This window comes from Aspergillus chevalieri, chromosome 8 (assembly GCF_016861735.1).
Source record: "Aspergillus chevalieri M1 DNA, chromosome 8, nearly complete sequence".
Lineage (NCBI taxonomy): Eukaryota > Fungi > Ascomycota > Eurotiomycetes > Eurotiales > Aspergillaceae > Aspergillus > Aspergillus chevalieri.
Window position 1 is genome coordinate 1,713,220 of NC_057369.1, and position 14,627 is coordinate 1,727,846.

General features: G+C 50.1%; 5 protein-coding genes across 5 annotated transcripts; all 5 read left to right on the forward strand.

The window, feature by feature from the left end:
- Positions 1-60: 60 nt before the first annotated feature.
- Positions 61-1,526, forward strand: ACHE_80572S (SYLF and SH3 domain-containing protein; the record flags this gene model as incomplete). Its single annotated transcript, XM_043283957.1, has 4 exons — positions 61-103; positions 185-288; positions 367-1,445; positions 1,505-1,526. 4 exons carry the CDS (start codon positions 61-63, stop codon positions 1,524-1,526), a joined length of 1,248 nt encoding a protein of 415 aa, XP_043141185.1.
- A 1,231-nt stretch (positions 1,527-2,757) lies between these two features.
- ACHE_80573S (putative telomere silencing protein Zds1) lies at positions 2,758-5,541 on the forward strand (the record flags this gene model as incomplete). The annotated part of the gene is made up of 3 exons (XM_043283958.1): positions 2,758-2,763; positions 2,947-5,286; positions 5,344-5,541. 3 exons carry the CDS (start codon positions 2,758-2,760, stop codon positions 5,539-5,541), a joined length of 2,544 nt encoding a protein of 847 aa, XP_043141186.1.
- A 782-nt stretch (positions 5,542-6,323) lies between these two features.
- ACHE_80574S (SNARE domain- containing protein) lies at positions 6,324-6,750 on the forward strand (the record flags this gene model as incomplete). Its single annotated transcript, XM_043283959.1, has 3 exons — positions 6,324-6,349; positions 6,420-6,528; positions 6,592-6,750. 3 exons carry the CDS (start codon positions 6,324-6,326, stop codon positions 6,748-6,750), a joined length of 294 nt encoding a protein of 97 aa, XP_043141187.1.
- A 2,766-nt stretch (positions 6,751-9,516) lies between these two features.
- On the forward strand, positions 9,517-11,582 carry ACHE_80575S (arrestin family protein; the record flags this gene model as incomplete). The annotated part of the gene is made up of 5 exons (XM_043283960.1): positions 9,517-9,578; positions 9,656-9,799; positions 9,866-10,184; positions 10,246-10,674; positions 10,725-11,582. The coding sequence occupies 5 exons, from the start codon at positions 9,517-9,519 to the stop codon at positions 11,580-11,582; spliced, it is 1,812 nt and encodes a 603-aa protein (XP_043141188.1).
- A 1,133-nt stretch (positions 11,583-12,715) lies between these two features.
- ACHE_80576S (PH domain protein) lies at positions 12,716-14,423 on the forward strand (the record flags this gene model as incomplete). The annotated part of the gene is made up of 3 exons (XM_043283961.1): positions 12,716-12,850; positions 12,906-13,031; positions 13,089-14,423. 3 exons carry the CDS (start codon positions 12,716-12,718, stop codon positions 14,421-14,423), a joined length of 1,596 nt encoding a protein of 531 aa, XP_043141189.1.
- Between the last annotated feature and the right edge of the window lie 204 nt (positions 14,424-14,627).

The window sequence follows — 14,627 nt, forward strand, 5'->3', positions numbered from 1 at the left end:
TTCCCTTACCTCCCACTACTGCTCACCTCTCTTCCTCTTTACCCCCTGAGCAGCGTCAATATGCCTCTCGGGATACACAATCCGCTCCCTTCGTCTTTGAGCAGTACGTACCTGTCCCGGTCCCATCCACCTTCCCCGCAAATTAACTGGGATGACATGAGCTGACCACATTCTCTTTAACCAGGCGAATGCAAGAAGGCAGGCAAGATTCTTGCTTCCTTCATAGATCCAAAGCAAGCATTTGGCCCTGATAAAGTCATTCCTCCGGAAATTCTTGCCAATGCAAAGGTGAGCTTGAATTTCCATCTTTCCTCATCATCGCTTCACATGCGCATCCCCGGGCCTAACTGACAGCCACATCCATAGGGTCTCGCAATTCTTACGGTTCTGAAAGCCGGTTTCTTGGGTTCTGGTCGCTTTGGATCGGGAGTTGTAATCGCCCGTCTAGCAGATGGCACCTGGTCTGCCCCATCTGCTATCGCGACCGCGGGTGCCGGGTTTGGTGGTCAGATTGGATTCGAGCTGACAGACTTTGTTTTCATTCTGAACGATGCGGCTGCGGTCAGAACATTTTCGCAAGTCGGGACTTTGACTCTGGGTGGTAATGTGTCGATCGCCGCAGGACCCGTCGGGCGAAATGCAGAAGCTGCGGGTGCCGCCAGCACCAGGGGTGTCGCAGGTATTTTCTCATACTCTAAGACGAAGGGTCTTTTCGCCGGTGTTAGCTTGGAAGGTAGCATGTTGGTGGAACGCAAGGATGCCAACGAGAAGCTCTACAGCAGCCGGGTTTCTGCGCGTCAGCTCTTGAGCGGAACGATTCGACCGCCGCCTTCTGCAGCCCCTCTCATGAGCATCTTGAACTCGCGTGCGTTTGCCGGTAATAATCGCATGTACGGCGATGAAATGTACAACGACATTCCGGTTTACGACCAGTCCCATGACGATGTTGTCTGGGAGGGCCGCCGAGGCACTGCGTATGGTGAAGGTACTCAACGATCTCGGCCTAGGATGGGCATGCGGGACAGGGACAGTATGGATGACTACGAGTATCGCGACCGACCTCGCCGTGCGAACACATGGGCCGACGAGGGTTATGACCGTCCTATGGGAGCAGGTGGCCTAGAACGGAGTTACACCACTCGATCCCCCGCATATGACTCCTACAGCCGCAGTCGCAGTAACACCGCACCATTCGAGGAAGACTATGTCTACTCAGACCGCAAACCCAGCCGGCCCACGGCGCCAAAGCCGGTCTTTGGGCAAAAGACCGGAGGCTCTTCGGCACTGCGACAGGACCAAGCAATTGCCCTATATACCTTTGATGCGGACCAAGAAGGCGATTTGGGATTCAGGAAGGGAGATATCATCACGATCTTGAAGCGGACGGATAAATCGGAGGATTGGTGGACGGGGCGCATTGGGGACCGGGTCGGCATTTTCCCTAGGTAAGCACCTTTTCGCTCTATGCTGTACCTTTATTGGACATTACTAACGAGGGATTTAGCAACTACGTCGACGCATCTTGAATGCGCTCTCTGTATTTTCGAAATGATACCAATGAATCTTTTCTTATTGTTTTGGACTCTATTCGTTTTTGTTCGATTTTCATGGGACCATGGCGCTGGGTTGAGTCATCTGTATTGAGCAGGGAAATTCTCCGGCAGTTATCGTTTTGTGCTTACCACTGAGCGTTTCTTTTGAGTATAAGACCAAGACCAAGAGTTCTCTCGTTTTCTCCATGTGGTTTGATCTTGGAAGTAGAAATTCGATCGCAACCCTATGTGATAGTCTCCTGTTCATCATGCATATTTAATGGTAAGGAGAAAGAAAAAGAAAAGAAAGACGAAGGGAACAGCAGTAAGTAGTAAGGAATGGCAAACAATATATGCTGAAAAAGGGAAGGAAGCGCGTGCGAAGTACTGAGGTGGTGATGGTCACCAGCCACAGCGAACCATGAGCAAAGGGCTAGTCCGGCATACCGCGATGTTGCAATAATTGTTGCAGAACAGGTTGCAGAAAAAAGGAATTGTCAAATAAAATTCCCAGCTTGAAGAATTCGAGAAACGATCCAGACCAGTCCGAGGAATTCCACCGGGACCTCCAGCTGAGCTGAGCTGAAGATACTAAGATACTAGTAGAGAATAGTTACTCCCTCCGGAGTCCGGAGGAGGTGAACCACAGACCAGCGCCAGGAACGACCTGCGCTGCACAAATGAAAAATAAACGAACCAGAATCGATTATTGCTTTTTAATTGACCGATTCGAAGAAAAATAGAAAATAAAAAAAAATCGACGAAATCTCAGATCTCTTGGCTGGTAGTTCCAAAGCGAGTCAGGCTCTCTTTTTCCCTCCTCCGCCCATAACCCATCGTTCCATTCTCCGTCCTTCTTTCTCTCCCCTTCCCTTCCTCTGCCTCCACACCACTGCCATCTCTTCCTTTCCGTCTCTTTTTTTCTTCCCTCTTCATCCTATATCTACTTCTACTTCTTTTTAATATAGGGAGTTTATCATCACAGGCGCCGGATGCCTAGCTTTCAACACCGTTCCCTTTCCTTCGTACCCGTGGATGTGCCTCGCCGTCGACTCGTGTTCCCCGCTTCGATGACCCTTCTCCTTCGCTGTCTTCCGGCCCAGGTGGTACATTGACCTCCCGATCTCGAGCGAGCATCCTGCTGCCCCTCCCCGTCAATCTCGCCGATTTCTCGCATATCTTCGTCCTCTAGCGTGTTCGATTCCGGTTCTGTTTGTTCTCTCTAATGCAGGTACGATCATTTTTCTTAAACTTTCCGGGTTCCCTGTCATTCACACACATACACCCTTTCCCTATACTTGCACCCGTGGTCCGGTCTGTCTGTCCATGGCAGAGAAGGAGATGGCTACAAAGAGCCATTATAATCTCCATGGATGCGAAGAAACTCTGTCTCACCAGTTCTTTGTCTCTACAGGATTCTTCAACGAGCGCCGCTGAAGCTGGCGGAGGATATGCAACGCGGAGAGGCCACGGGCCTCACCTGTCAATTAGTGACCCGAGTCACCATGTTACCGAAGCCATTGGACACATGTACGACGACGATGAATACGATAAACGGGATTCGAGGCGCCTTAGCTACATTTCCTCCCCGCTCAGCGAATCCATCACGACAATTCCCCCTAACCTCGCTGGATCGGCATCCCCAACCTCACCCCAATCAGTGCAGCTGCAAAGCCACCTGAATGAAATCAATAATCAGCGGCAGGTAAATGGACAGCCTCGACCGCCGCCCCTTGTCACCCGCAAGTCTTTTGACCGCGAGAGCAGCCCGGCGTCTCCCGGGTCCTCCAAGACCGACACGGCGACAACATCCTTTCCCCTCAACGACGTCGATTACGAATCCAATCCAGCAGCCGTGGCTCAGGAACTAAATAATTTGGCAGCCATCCGCCGCATGTCCATGGATGCGGTAGCGACCAGCGATCCCGACCTTCCCGACTTCTCCCCCTCCGTGGCACCCTCTCCCTCCGATGACGAAAATGATGCTTCGCGGCTATTCTGGGTTCCAGCCCGCTTGCACCCCGAACTGGCACCCATGGAGTTTAGGTCTTTCCTTGAAAGCAGGTCGGAACGCATCAAGCGCAGATCCACCGACTTTGCGAGCTTGAGTCCGGAGGGTCCGGGATCTGCGAGCGGACTACGGCGCAAGCGGTCGATGCTATCGAGGGAGATTGATAGTTCTCAAGGGTATACGGACGGGGCGGAGCGGTTGGAACGGAAACGATCCCAGTCAAAACAGGATCATATGAGCCCTAACCTGCTCGAACTAGAGTCCATGGTGGATGATAAAAAAAAACCAAACAAGTTGTCTCTGGATGGCATGCAGGGTCTCTCCATTGGCGCCGATGAAGACAAGCCAATCTTGCCTCCGATGCCACAGGCACCCGGTCTTCGTCGGTCGACCCGAACGCAGTACAGAAAAGCTGGTAGCGTGAAAAAAGGGGATCGGCCTCGAAGGTTCGCCAAGACATCCGAATCAGATCAGTCATTGCCGTCGATTGTTACCTCGTCCGCCGATCAACCAATACTGGGCCTCACACGGGTTTCCACGGACCCTACCCCTTCTGCCACGCGTGCCCAGGCAAAGTCCAAGTCACCCCCAACTACTCCTGCGCAAGAGCCCGTTTCCAGCTCCAGCTCTACCCCTACCACAGCTTCTTCCCAACCTCCGCCAGAGAGCAACGCACAAGCTCAGGCCCATGCGACAGAGCTTGGCAAACCTTTGCAGTCCCGACAAGGGCAACCTCGTGTCGATTCCAATGGACGGTCAAGTCCTGAGCGAAAAGTTTCAGGAGCCGTGGAGACACCGTCCGCTAATAGTAACCGGTCTGCCAGTCAGACTTCGCAACAACAAAGGAAATCTTCCGGACGAGGATCCGAGTCCTCGTCGAGTTTTCTACCAAGAAAGAGCTCAGCTCAATCACGCCAACACGGTAAAGACAACACATCAAACCTCAACGATTTCGCCAACAACCCGCAAGCGCTCCCAGGAAACACAACTCGGACCGATAGCCTGTCCTTCATCCCCACCTTCTCGGACGACCGTAAATCAGAAAGCAAGTCAGAGAGCAAGAAGTCGAAGGAAAGAAAGGATTCCGAGGGTGGCAGCCGGAAATCGAGTTGGCACTGGCTACTAGGTACTGAAGAGAAAGATAAGGATAAAGAAAAGAAGAAGGACAAGGACAGCGATGCCAAGAGGATAAAGTCCAAATTCGTCGACAAAGTCCACGATAGCACCAATTCCCATCAGTCTTCCGACGATAGTAGTAATCAGTCACGGCGCGAGAGCTTCGCCATGGACAGGCCCGATCTGAAATTGGATGACGACAGGAAAAAAGACAACACAAGGAGATCTTCTGGAGAATCAAAGAAGGAGAAGGAATCCAGTCTCTTTTCATCTATCTTTGGCGGAGGGAGGAAAAAGCACAACAGCAGCGATAGTCATCACAAGAAGAGCTTATCCCGGAACTTCTCACCCGATCCTCCAGTTCGCGAACTTCGACCAGACGTCGACTATCCGTGGACCCGGTTTCCAATTCTCGAGGAACGAGCTATCTACAGGATGGCGCATATCAAGTTGGCAAATCCGCGACGGGCTTTGCACTCCCAAGTCCTCCTCAGCAACTTTATGTATTCGTATCTAGCCAAGGTGCAACAGATGCATCCGCATATGACGTTAGTCACGTCTGCAGCTCAAAGACAGCAGCAGCGGCAAGAGGAAGAATATCAGCAACAATACCAGCGATACCAAGAGGTAAGTTCTTGAACTTCGTCAATCTTCCCGCGCAAGTGTGTTAACGAGCATAATCAGGCACAACAATATGGTGACGGTTATGAGGAGTCTCAAGCGTACGACTATGGCGATGAAACGCATGACCAGTACGGGTCACATTCAAGCGGCTATCAGAACGGTGATGGCTATGGATCCGGGTATTATAATCATTATGGGCATTCAGCATTCGGTGACGATGTCCAACTCGACGACGACGACGATAACGACATGTGGTGACAATGAACAAAAGATTCTCGATTCTTTTATTACTATTGATCCTTCCTCGGCCCTTCCAAAAGAACAATACCCCATTTTATGCATCTCGACTTCGGTCCCCTGACGAACTTGTACCCTGCCTTTTTTTTTTTTCTCTACTTCTTCCAAGTATTGTATCCACCCACTTGTATATGATTATGCTATCCTGTGTCAACTGTTATATTATAACACCCCTTTGGATGTCTAAACGATCCAGGGCCTGTTGTTGATGCCTATGAGATGATGATATTGTTGGGCCTGTCTTGTGATTTGCCATTTATGGTCTTTTTGCACATTAATTTTGATTTTCCTGCATAGCGTCTGGGGTTTCTTTTTTTCTTTTCATGTTCATTTGGTGCACCCTTCAAGTCCATATACCTTATGATACATCTCTATGCTTGCACTTTGAGCTACATAATAGAATAGTGACCTCACTCGAGGTTCAGGTGACTTCTTTTTCTTTTTCCCTTTCTCCTGGGTACATAGCGTAACATAATGAAATTATAATCTAAATATATTGTAATTCGTTTTACTACTGCGGATGTTACCTTGGTTCAGACATAAAATTTACAAAGTACGACCTATCCCCGGATAATGTCACGTGTTCGCCATCCTCGGTCCGCGTCATCGTCATCGCTTCAATTCCCCAGTGACACCTTGCCATATTTTATCGCAATAATTTTCTTGAACGTTAAAAAGCCTACCCGCTCTCGAAGCCGCTAAGCGAATAATCTAGGGCAAAGAAATACTCAGTGCATAGCAAAATGAGCGAAGCCTACGAACGGGAACAGTATGTCCCCCTTTTCCTCAACGACCAACTATGGCTATATCGGTCATCAGTGACTAACGAACGAGCCCAGACAGAACAACGCTCTCCTCAACTCCCTGTCCAGCAAAGTATCAGCCCTAAAATCGGTCACGATCGATATCCATGATAACGCCCATGATCACAACACGCTCGACCACTCGGTTGGTCTTTCCCCTCCTATGGTTATCGTGCTTGGACACCAGCTAATGCTTATTTTATGATAGAATGAAGTCTTCTCCTCGTTCTCCTCGAACCTCCGCGGCAGCGCGAGCCGGTTAACACGGATGGCAAAGCAGGGGGATACCGTTGCAGTGCTGAAGGTGGCGGGGATTGTGGCAGCAGCCGGGTTGGCGATCTGGGTGATTCTGGGGTGGATTTTCTAAATCGCTCGAACACACGAATGAGGGCTTGTTATTTGCTGGTGTCCAGTGTTTGCATTTGGTGATACTAGTGCCGTGCCGTACATAGGTCTCGCTGGTTCGAGACTACTTAATCGCCCACTGTGTATTCGTTCCGGGTTGTCCGTTTTCCCCCCGCCATGGCCCTCCCCATCCCTGCTGGTTGATCTGGTCTCGCTCGCTCTATTTGTCTTCGTCTGTCATCCAGACCCGGTCGCGTGTCGTTCTACGCCTTGTGGCTCATGTCGTTTGACTCTTGGCGGGTTGTTGTTTGAGGGGTTATGTTGCGGTTGGTTGCATATTGGGATGCGGGGATTGGGCTGATCGGCTTGCTTGTCTAATGTACCTTTCTAGTTGTCTATACATAACTGTTCTAATGGCTTCGGATATTCCGGGCTGCATGGTTTTTACGTTCTCATTGGGTATGCTGGGGGATGGAGATACTCGGGTCCCTTGTTAATGATACTGGATTGCACGGTAAATACGCATTTCTTCTTTTGAAATTCTGACACCCTAGACCTTGAGAGGCTAAGATCAGTGTCATATCATAGCTCCTGGTAAATACCAGCAAGTGCAAATACAGCCTCTATCCAAAGTCCACTGTAAAAGCCCTGACAGACCGGAGATATGCCGTCCGATGATCTACACATCGAAGCGGATCTCACAAAAAAAAAAAAACCTTCACCATGTGGTGGGAACAATCACACTCATTGGACTTTAGTCTTCAGAGCCTTACAAGGTACGAAAGCAACAGTAAATACGGAGTAGTAAAGCAATAAAGTAATAAGAGTACCCCTAGTTTCGACAGTGGCAAATTTTGTCATTCTAAGAGGTTAAAAAAGGTACGTACAAAATGCTGTTTGGAGTCGCCGGTGTACGGAGCAAGAGCCACCGTGGTGTTATTCTTATATGGTTATTCTATCCCGTATCAAAAGCACGGACAAATAGCAATCCGGCTTTTTTCTTTGTATGTACCTTGGGGCCAGCCCTGACTGGCTAGGACCGGAGGACTGCGTACCGATAAGTTTTATATAGCTAACGATGGCGACATGGTTTCAAAGAAAAGACTGCACGGAGTCCAGCATTGCCCCAACGGCCCGAAGATTAAGTCGCCCTAAACGCGGGAACGGGAAAAAAAAATCTTCAGGCTTAGTTCAAACTATTCCGTACAGGGAGAAGGGAAAGATAGGGTTGCGCGATCTTATAGGGTAATAAAGTCTACGGGTGCATCGGCCCCATCAGGTAACGGAGGTGTGCTCCGTTAAAGGCTGTGAGACCCGGCATGCCGATGCGATGGTGATGGAGGGAAGAAGCCGGACGGGAGAGATGCCGAGTGGATGGATGGATGGCTTGTGTTATCTTGAAGTCCGATAATGTGATACGGATCAAAAATACTGCTAGTATTTTTGCATAATAATGGCAAGACAAGCTCAGCTGTCAATGAATTGTGGATTGGATATCATCTCTGGTAAATACTCCGACCGAATACTTGGCCCACGAAAATCATCGAAGCCAAGGATCGGAATATCTCCTTTTGAAAGTTTCTGGAAAGTGACTCACCGTGTTGTTAGGGACCTGCTTGATTGGGATTTTTCGGATAAATCATACAGAATTCTTTAACAGTATGCAATATCCTTGGTATAAAATAGGTTGATATGGCGCATGGGTTAGATCATGTCACGCGCTTGCGTCAACGGTCGTGTTCTAGATGTCTCGTGCCAGGGCTCTCTCATTGATATCACTCTGGTCTTACAAAAGAATACTCAAATCTCTGTCCAGGAACATTATCTTTAGTGACTGCTGCCGAATTCCGGAATCACAGTCCCGGGATGATCCCCCTCCCGAAACCGCCCGTGCAAACGGCCTTCCCTCCGAGGTTATTCCATGTGTATGTTCTGTATCATAATGCTGAGCCGAGAAAAGGAGGTCTACAAGTACAAATGGGAAGGTCCAAGATGCATGTCTCTGCATTGTGTGCGTCGTAATCTCATGATTGTCTGGTGTAGGGGTACCTGAACACACATGGACGAGACCAAATCTCAGCAATCACACCATCACTCCACGGAGATATGATACAAGCACGTCGATCATGAAACTCAGCCCTGATTGTTTTGCAAATCAGGAATTGAATTCACGATGTAAAGGGGACATCATAGCTCTTTTGTATTATCCAGGGTACGGTGATATGCAGTGTGATATGGCTGCAGATAAACCTCTCTACACTCTATTCCATACTATAGAACACACAAGTTCCTGCAGATCTTATGGTGGGATGAAAATTCAGGGAATAAGCGGACGAGTAATTAACCAAAAAGGCAAAAGTCGCAATACGCGTAACCGTTTTTTGCATCCCTCTTAAAAAAAAAAAAAAGCGTGATCTGGCCGTGGGATCTGCTGTTTTTATTTTTTTAATTATATTCCATGGATTGCGCAGACTATATTATATGATTGACCTTTCTCTTCTTTTCCTTCCTTCTCTTTCATCATTTTCATTACTCTGCTCGCCACTCTCGGTTCTTCTCCAACAACCATTCCCGTTGCGGGCACCTTTTTTTTGTCTCCCTTTCTCCTACATACCTTCGCTTCTACTGCACTAGTCCCTCAGTTTCACTTCTCCTCGTCGACCCCCTCGTTTATACGATCGCGTGTCTATTCGTGTTGCTCCGCGGTGCCCCTCCTTTCCCCTTATCAGTGACTAGACTGTAATCTTCGGACAGCTGCCCGCCTGCAGCTGTTGTCGTCACCTCCGCCATGGCGTTCAGTCTCTTTGGAAACAGAGAGAGCGCTAGTTACGCCAAATACTTCAACATTCGGTGAGCTGATTCCTTATCGTGAAATCGGCTGCAATTGCGCACAATCGCGACAGAATGCTGACTGTGTAACCGCTTAGATTGGACGAAGATTACATTGTCTTCCGCGGCAGCGAACATGAAGCCGCCAGCGCCCATCTCACCGGTCGTCTTTTGCTGTGTCTATCAGAACCCCTCACTATCAAACACCTTCGGTTACATTTAACGGGGATTTCGCGTGTGTGGTGAGTTATACAATTCCTGCACCCCGCAGTTTCACTTTGTTATTCTGTGATACTAATGCGTCGCAGCTGGCATCTCCCATCGACTTCTGCTGGTGGCGGCCGGAAGAACTGGAGGGAAAAGTCGTTTTATGAAAAGACGTGGCGATTCAGGGAGCCCGGTAAAGGCAAGACCGAAACGCTTCGCGCCGGAAACTACGAATACCCATTCGATGTCGTCCTCGATGGTTCTCTACCGGAGAGCGTTGAGGGCCTGACAGATACCTACGTGACGTACCGGTTCAAGGCGGAGATCAATCGAAAATATGCGAAGGATATTGTCGTTCGCAAGCCGCTGCGGATCATCCGGACTTTGGAACCCAGCGCGCTTGAGCTGTCACATGCAATGGTAAGCTTCCATTGAAATCCAATTGAACCGGTCAAAAGTTAGTTAACTGTTGAATTTCCAGTCGGTGGAAAACATTTGGCCGAACAAGATCGAATACTCGATTAGCACTCCTACGAAAGCCGTCATTTTCGGTACCAACCTTCAGATCGATTTCAAATTAATACCCCTCCTTAAAGGCCTCCGCATTGGACAAATCGTTTCGCAACTTGTTGAGACTCACGATCTCACCCTGAATCCTGATGATCCCGAATCCTTCCGCAATTCGTACAAGAACACCAGAACGATTGTCACCGATGAGCATGAGTTTGATCCGGACAACGACCTGGAGATCATCGACGAGTCTGCCGAAGGCTATCAATTTTCACGCAACCTCGTTCTACCCAAGACTCTTACGAAGTGTCTGCAAGACACCGACACTAGAGGCATTAAGATCCGGCACAAGCTCAAGTTCCGAATCCAGCTTCATAATCCCGATGGTCATGTCAGCGAGGTAAGCAGCACGCCATTCAAAGAAAAGAAAGAAGTTTCTAACTCGTGCAGCTACGCGCGACGCTTCCCGTTTCGGTCTATATCTCCCCCAACCTGCCCTTCGACGACGAGAACAACCTAGTCGATCAAAGCCCTCAAACGGCGCAGAGGGCCATCGAAGACATCGCTGGACAAGCACCACCGCTGTACGGCGAGCACCAGTTCGATCAGCTATACAGCGACGTCGATCCCAGTGGCTACCGGACTCCTGGTCCGATGAGTAGCCCGGGTACGCCATTTGGCTCGCTCAGTCGCAACTTGTCAGCAGAAAACCTGGCCTCGATGAATGCTTTGACCAACAGTGATATCTCTGCGTCAGCCTTGCACCATCGTCTGGCGAACCTCCGCACCAACCGACTCAGTCAGGCCAGCCATCTTACGCCGTCAGAGCCGGAGAGCCACCCTGACTCGCGATTGGGGGTGCCTCACGATTACTTTGGCCCGTCTTCGGGTTCGACCTCTCACACCCCGGCAAGTCCCGTGCTGTCCCGACGGGCTTCTGACGAGGGTGAGCATGAGCATTTTCAACATCCCATTCCGTCGGGCATGGCCACACCGTTCCATCCCCACTCTTCAGAGCTCGAAACTCTGAGTCGCGTGCCCAGTTACGACACGGCCTTGCGGTCAAACATACATCTACGAAGACACGATCCGCTTCCCGACTACAACACCGTTGTTGCGAACGACGTTCGCACCCCGACGCCTCCGCAATCACCGCAACGGGCGTACGTTCGGGATTCGGCTCGCGGGTCGTCGGAAAACCAATGTCCGACGCTGGAAGTACCACAACGACCCCTATTCCAATCTCGCTCGCCCAGTCAAATGGATGATGAGGACCGCAACCTCCGCGTCTTTCAGGCTCGGGCCTAAAAAAAATTCATACACCTACCTAATATGCATCATTGAGTGGAGCCTACCCAGGAGGTTCACACTGTTTTCACCAGCATGAGGATGCGGGTCATCTTCATGATTAGACGGAAGGAATTCTCTTCAATATTTCTCTATTTACTTTTTTGGGATTGGCGTTCTACCATATAGACGGATATTTTGAAATTCTGTGTTTTTTAAAGGAGTCGGAATTGGTTTCGGATGACAGGAATGATACAACGCCAGCAGTGCCTGCATACACTGATTGGCCCGCATGAGTTACGTTTTTTATGTATTTTCATCACGCATCTGCAAAACTTGATGACTGCACATCTCTCACCTCAATTTCTCTAGCATAGCATTGGGATCTCTATACATGACTCAAGACTACTTTTTTTTCCTCACATTACCTCGAATGCCGTATTCTGCGTATCTGTAGAAATCGAATACTATGATATCATTCGTGGCTGTGGTGAGTCTAACCCAAGCAGGAAATTTTTGGCATCACCCCACCGTAATTGGCCCTGCAATGGCGTCATGTGATCCCAGACCCTGATCGGCCGGCAATTGGCCAATTCATCTGAGTGTGGCGCAGCAGCTAGATCTGGCCATTGATGAACAGAGTGTGGATGTGTGGACAATAATCGGGTTACTAGTACTACTACTGGGAACCCAAAAATGCTCGGAACTTGGGGTTTGAAATTGGACAGTGGCCAATAAGTGTTTCCGGAGTTAGGTCTATGTGTGCCTGGATATCCCACTACACTTTTACACACTCTATGGAGGGGTCGCGGAGGAAAATTGGTAGGAAGTGACCTCATCGGTCGGCCGATCGCTGCCCAAGTGTTGAATCGACAGTATTTGTTGGGCTTGAGTCTGCTCAATTCTTGTGTTCTTTTTGTCTGTGCAAATGCTATATCTTTAATATCTTTACGGAGTATTTAATTTAATACCTTTATCCTTTTCTCTGATCCAAGCGCTTCCCCACCCATCATTGGCACTAGTCCCCCTCACGCGGCTGGCGGTTAATTGGCTTCTTTGGACATCAGCTGGTCTTCTCTTTTTCACTTCTTTCTATCTCCCTTTAACCACCTTTTAATCTACATTATTTCTTATCCTCGACAAGAGCATTCAGAATGTCGACTCCTACCAGTCCCACAGCTACCCTCCCCACTCGTTCCTCGACCATCCGCAGCACCACTACCGAGACGGCCACCCGTCGGACGTCCGTGAGTGACGATGAGGCGATCCCGGATTCGGACAGCAGTGAGGTATGTTTCAGATGGAAATGGAAGGATACAAGGGAATTGACTAACTATTGAGCAGACGACAAACCTGCTCGTCGAACGTCTCCGGGCTTGGAAGCACATGTGCGGATACTTGGAGGACTATATTAGTGTGACGGCCAAGGTGCAGAAGTCGCAGTCGAAGGACTATGAGAAGATCCTCAAGGTGTGTATATCTGTTTTTGATATCTGGTTAGTGGACAGTGGTTGATGTGAGCGATAGTCTGTCAACGACCCCTTGAAAGAGGGACATCATTTCTCTCAGAGCACCGGCGGTATCGCGAGTCTGTTCGAAAACATCCGGTCCAACACTCAGGGAATTGTGAATATGCACCTGGACACCGAGAAGAACCTCAAGGGCTCCGTGCTTCCCGTTCTCGAGCGTCTGCATAAGGAAATCAAGGCCAAGGGAAAGGAGGTGCAGAGCGGTGCCTCCAAGGGTGCCAAGGCCGTCGACAAGGCTCGTAGTGTCACCCAGAAGCATATCGAGCTGCTGGCCCAGCAGGTGGCATCTTTCGATGCGGCGGCCGGAAACAAGATTGAGCATTCTCATGATCCCTACATGTTGCGTCGGGGTGTCAACCACCGCCTGAACAAACAGGTCATCGAGGAGAACAACAACCGCCAGGACATCATCGCAGTGCAAAACAATTTCCAGCAGTTCGAAGCACACGTCATCCAGACCGCCCAGGGCGCTCTCGAGCAGTTTTTCACATTCATGGGCGGCCAGCTCGACCGCCAGAAGAACATGTACGCCGACATCTTGGGCTCCGCCCAGCGCGTACCCCCCGACTTCGAATGGGTCAACTTCATGACCCGCAACGACCACGTCCTCGTCAACCCCGACGCCCCTCCCCGCTCCCTCTCCAACATCACCTTCCCCAACCAAGATCACCGCGCCACCAAAGCGCTCATCGAGGGCTCCCTCGAACGCAAGTCCCGCGCCATGATCAAGGGCTACAACTCAGGCTACTATGTCGTGTCTCCAGCACGCTACCTGCACGAATTTAAAGACGACGACGACTTCCGCCGCGACCCCGCCCCCGAACTCTCCCTCTACCTTCCCGACTGCATCATCGGCGCCATCGACGGCAGCAAGTTCAGCGTCAAGGGCAAAGACGTCTCCGGCAGCAAGGTCGGAAACGCCTTCCACACCACCACCGAACTCCAATTCAAAGCCCACACCCCCTCCGACGCTGAGAAATGGTGGACCGTCATCAAGGACGCTACCCGCGGCCCTACCCACGTCAACACCTCCGCCAGCGCAGCCAGCACCCCTGCTTCCCCCGCCGTAACAACACCCGCCACCCCCGCTGCTGAGGGCAGCGCCGCTGCTACTCCTGCAGAGAACCACCCGCCCGCCTACAGCGAGAAGAACGGCGAGCAAGCCGGTGCTGCTGCCGCTGATACTCCCTCGCTCGACACCAAGGCTGCTACGGAGTCTCAGGCTCCTGCTCAGACGCCCACCTCGCCGGCTCCTACTACAGGCTCTGGTAATGGACATTTCCACATGGGTCCTGGAGGTAGCGCTGTTGGAGAGGGTGAGAAGAAGGCTTAATTTTCTCTTTGTAATTTCTTCTCTGTTGATATACGACTATACACGACTTGTTTTGCATACGCTTTGGTCGTTGATTGGTTTATTTTACCAGATTATATGGTTTAATAATTTGTATTTAATTTGGGTCAAGAGTTAGTGACATGCACATATTTTCTCTACTTATTCACAAGTGACGATAGATTCAAGTCCATTGGCATCCTAGTT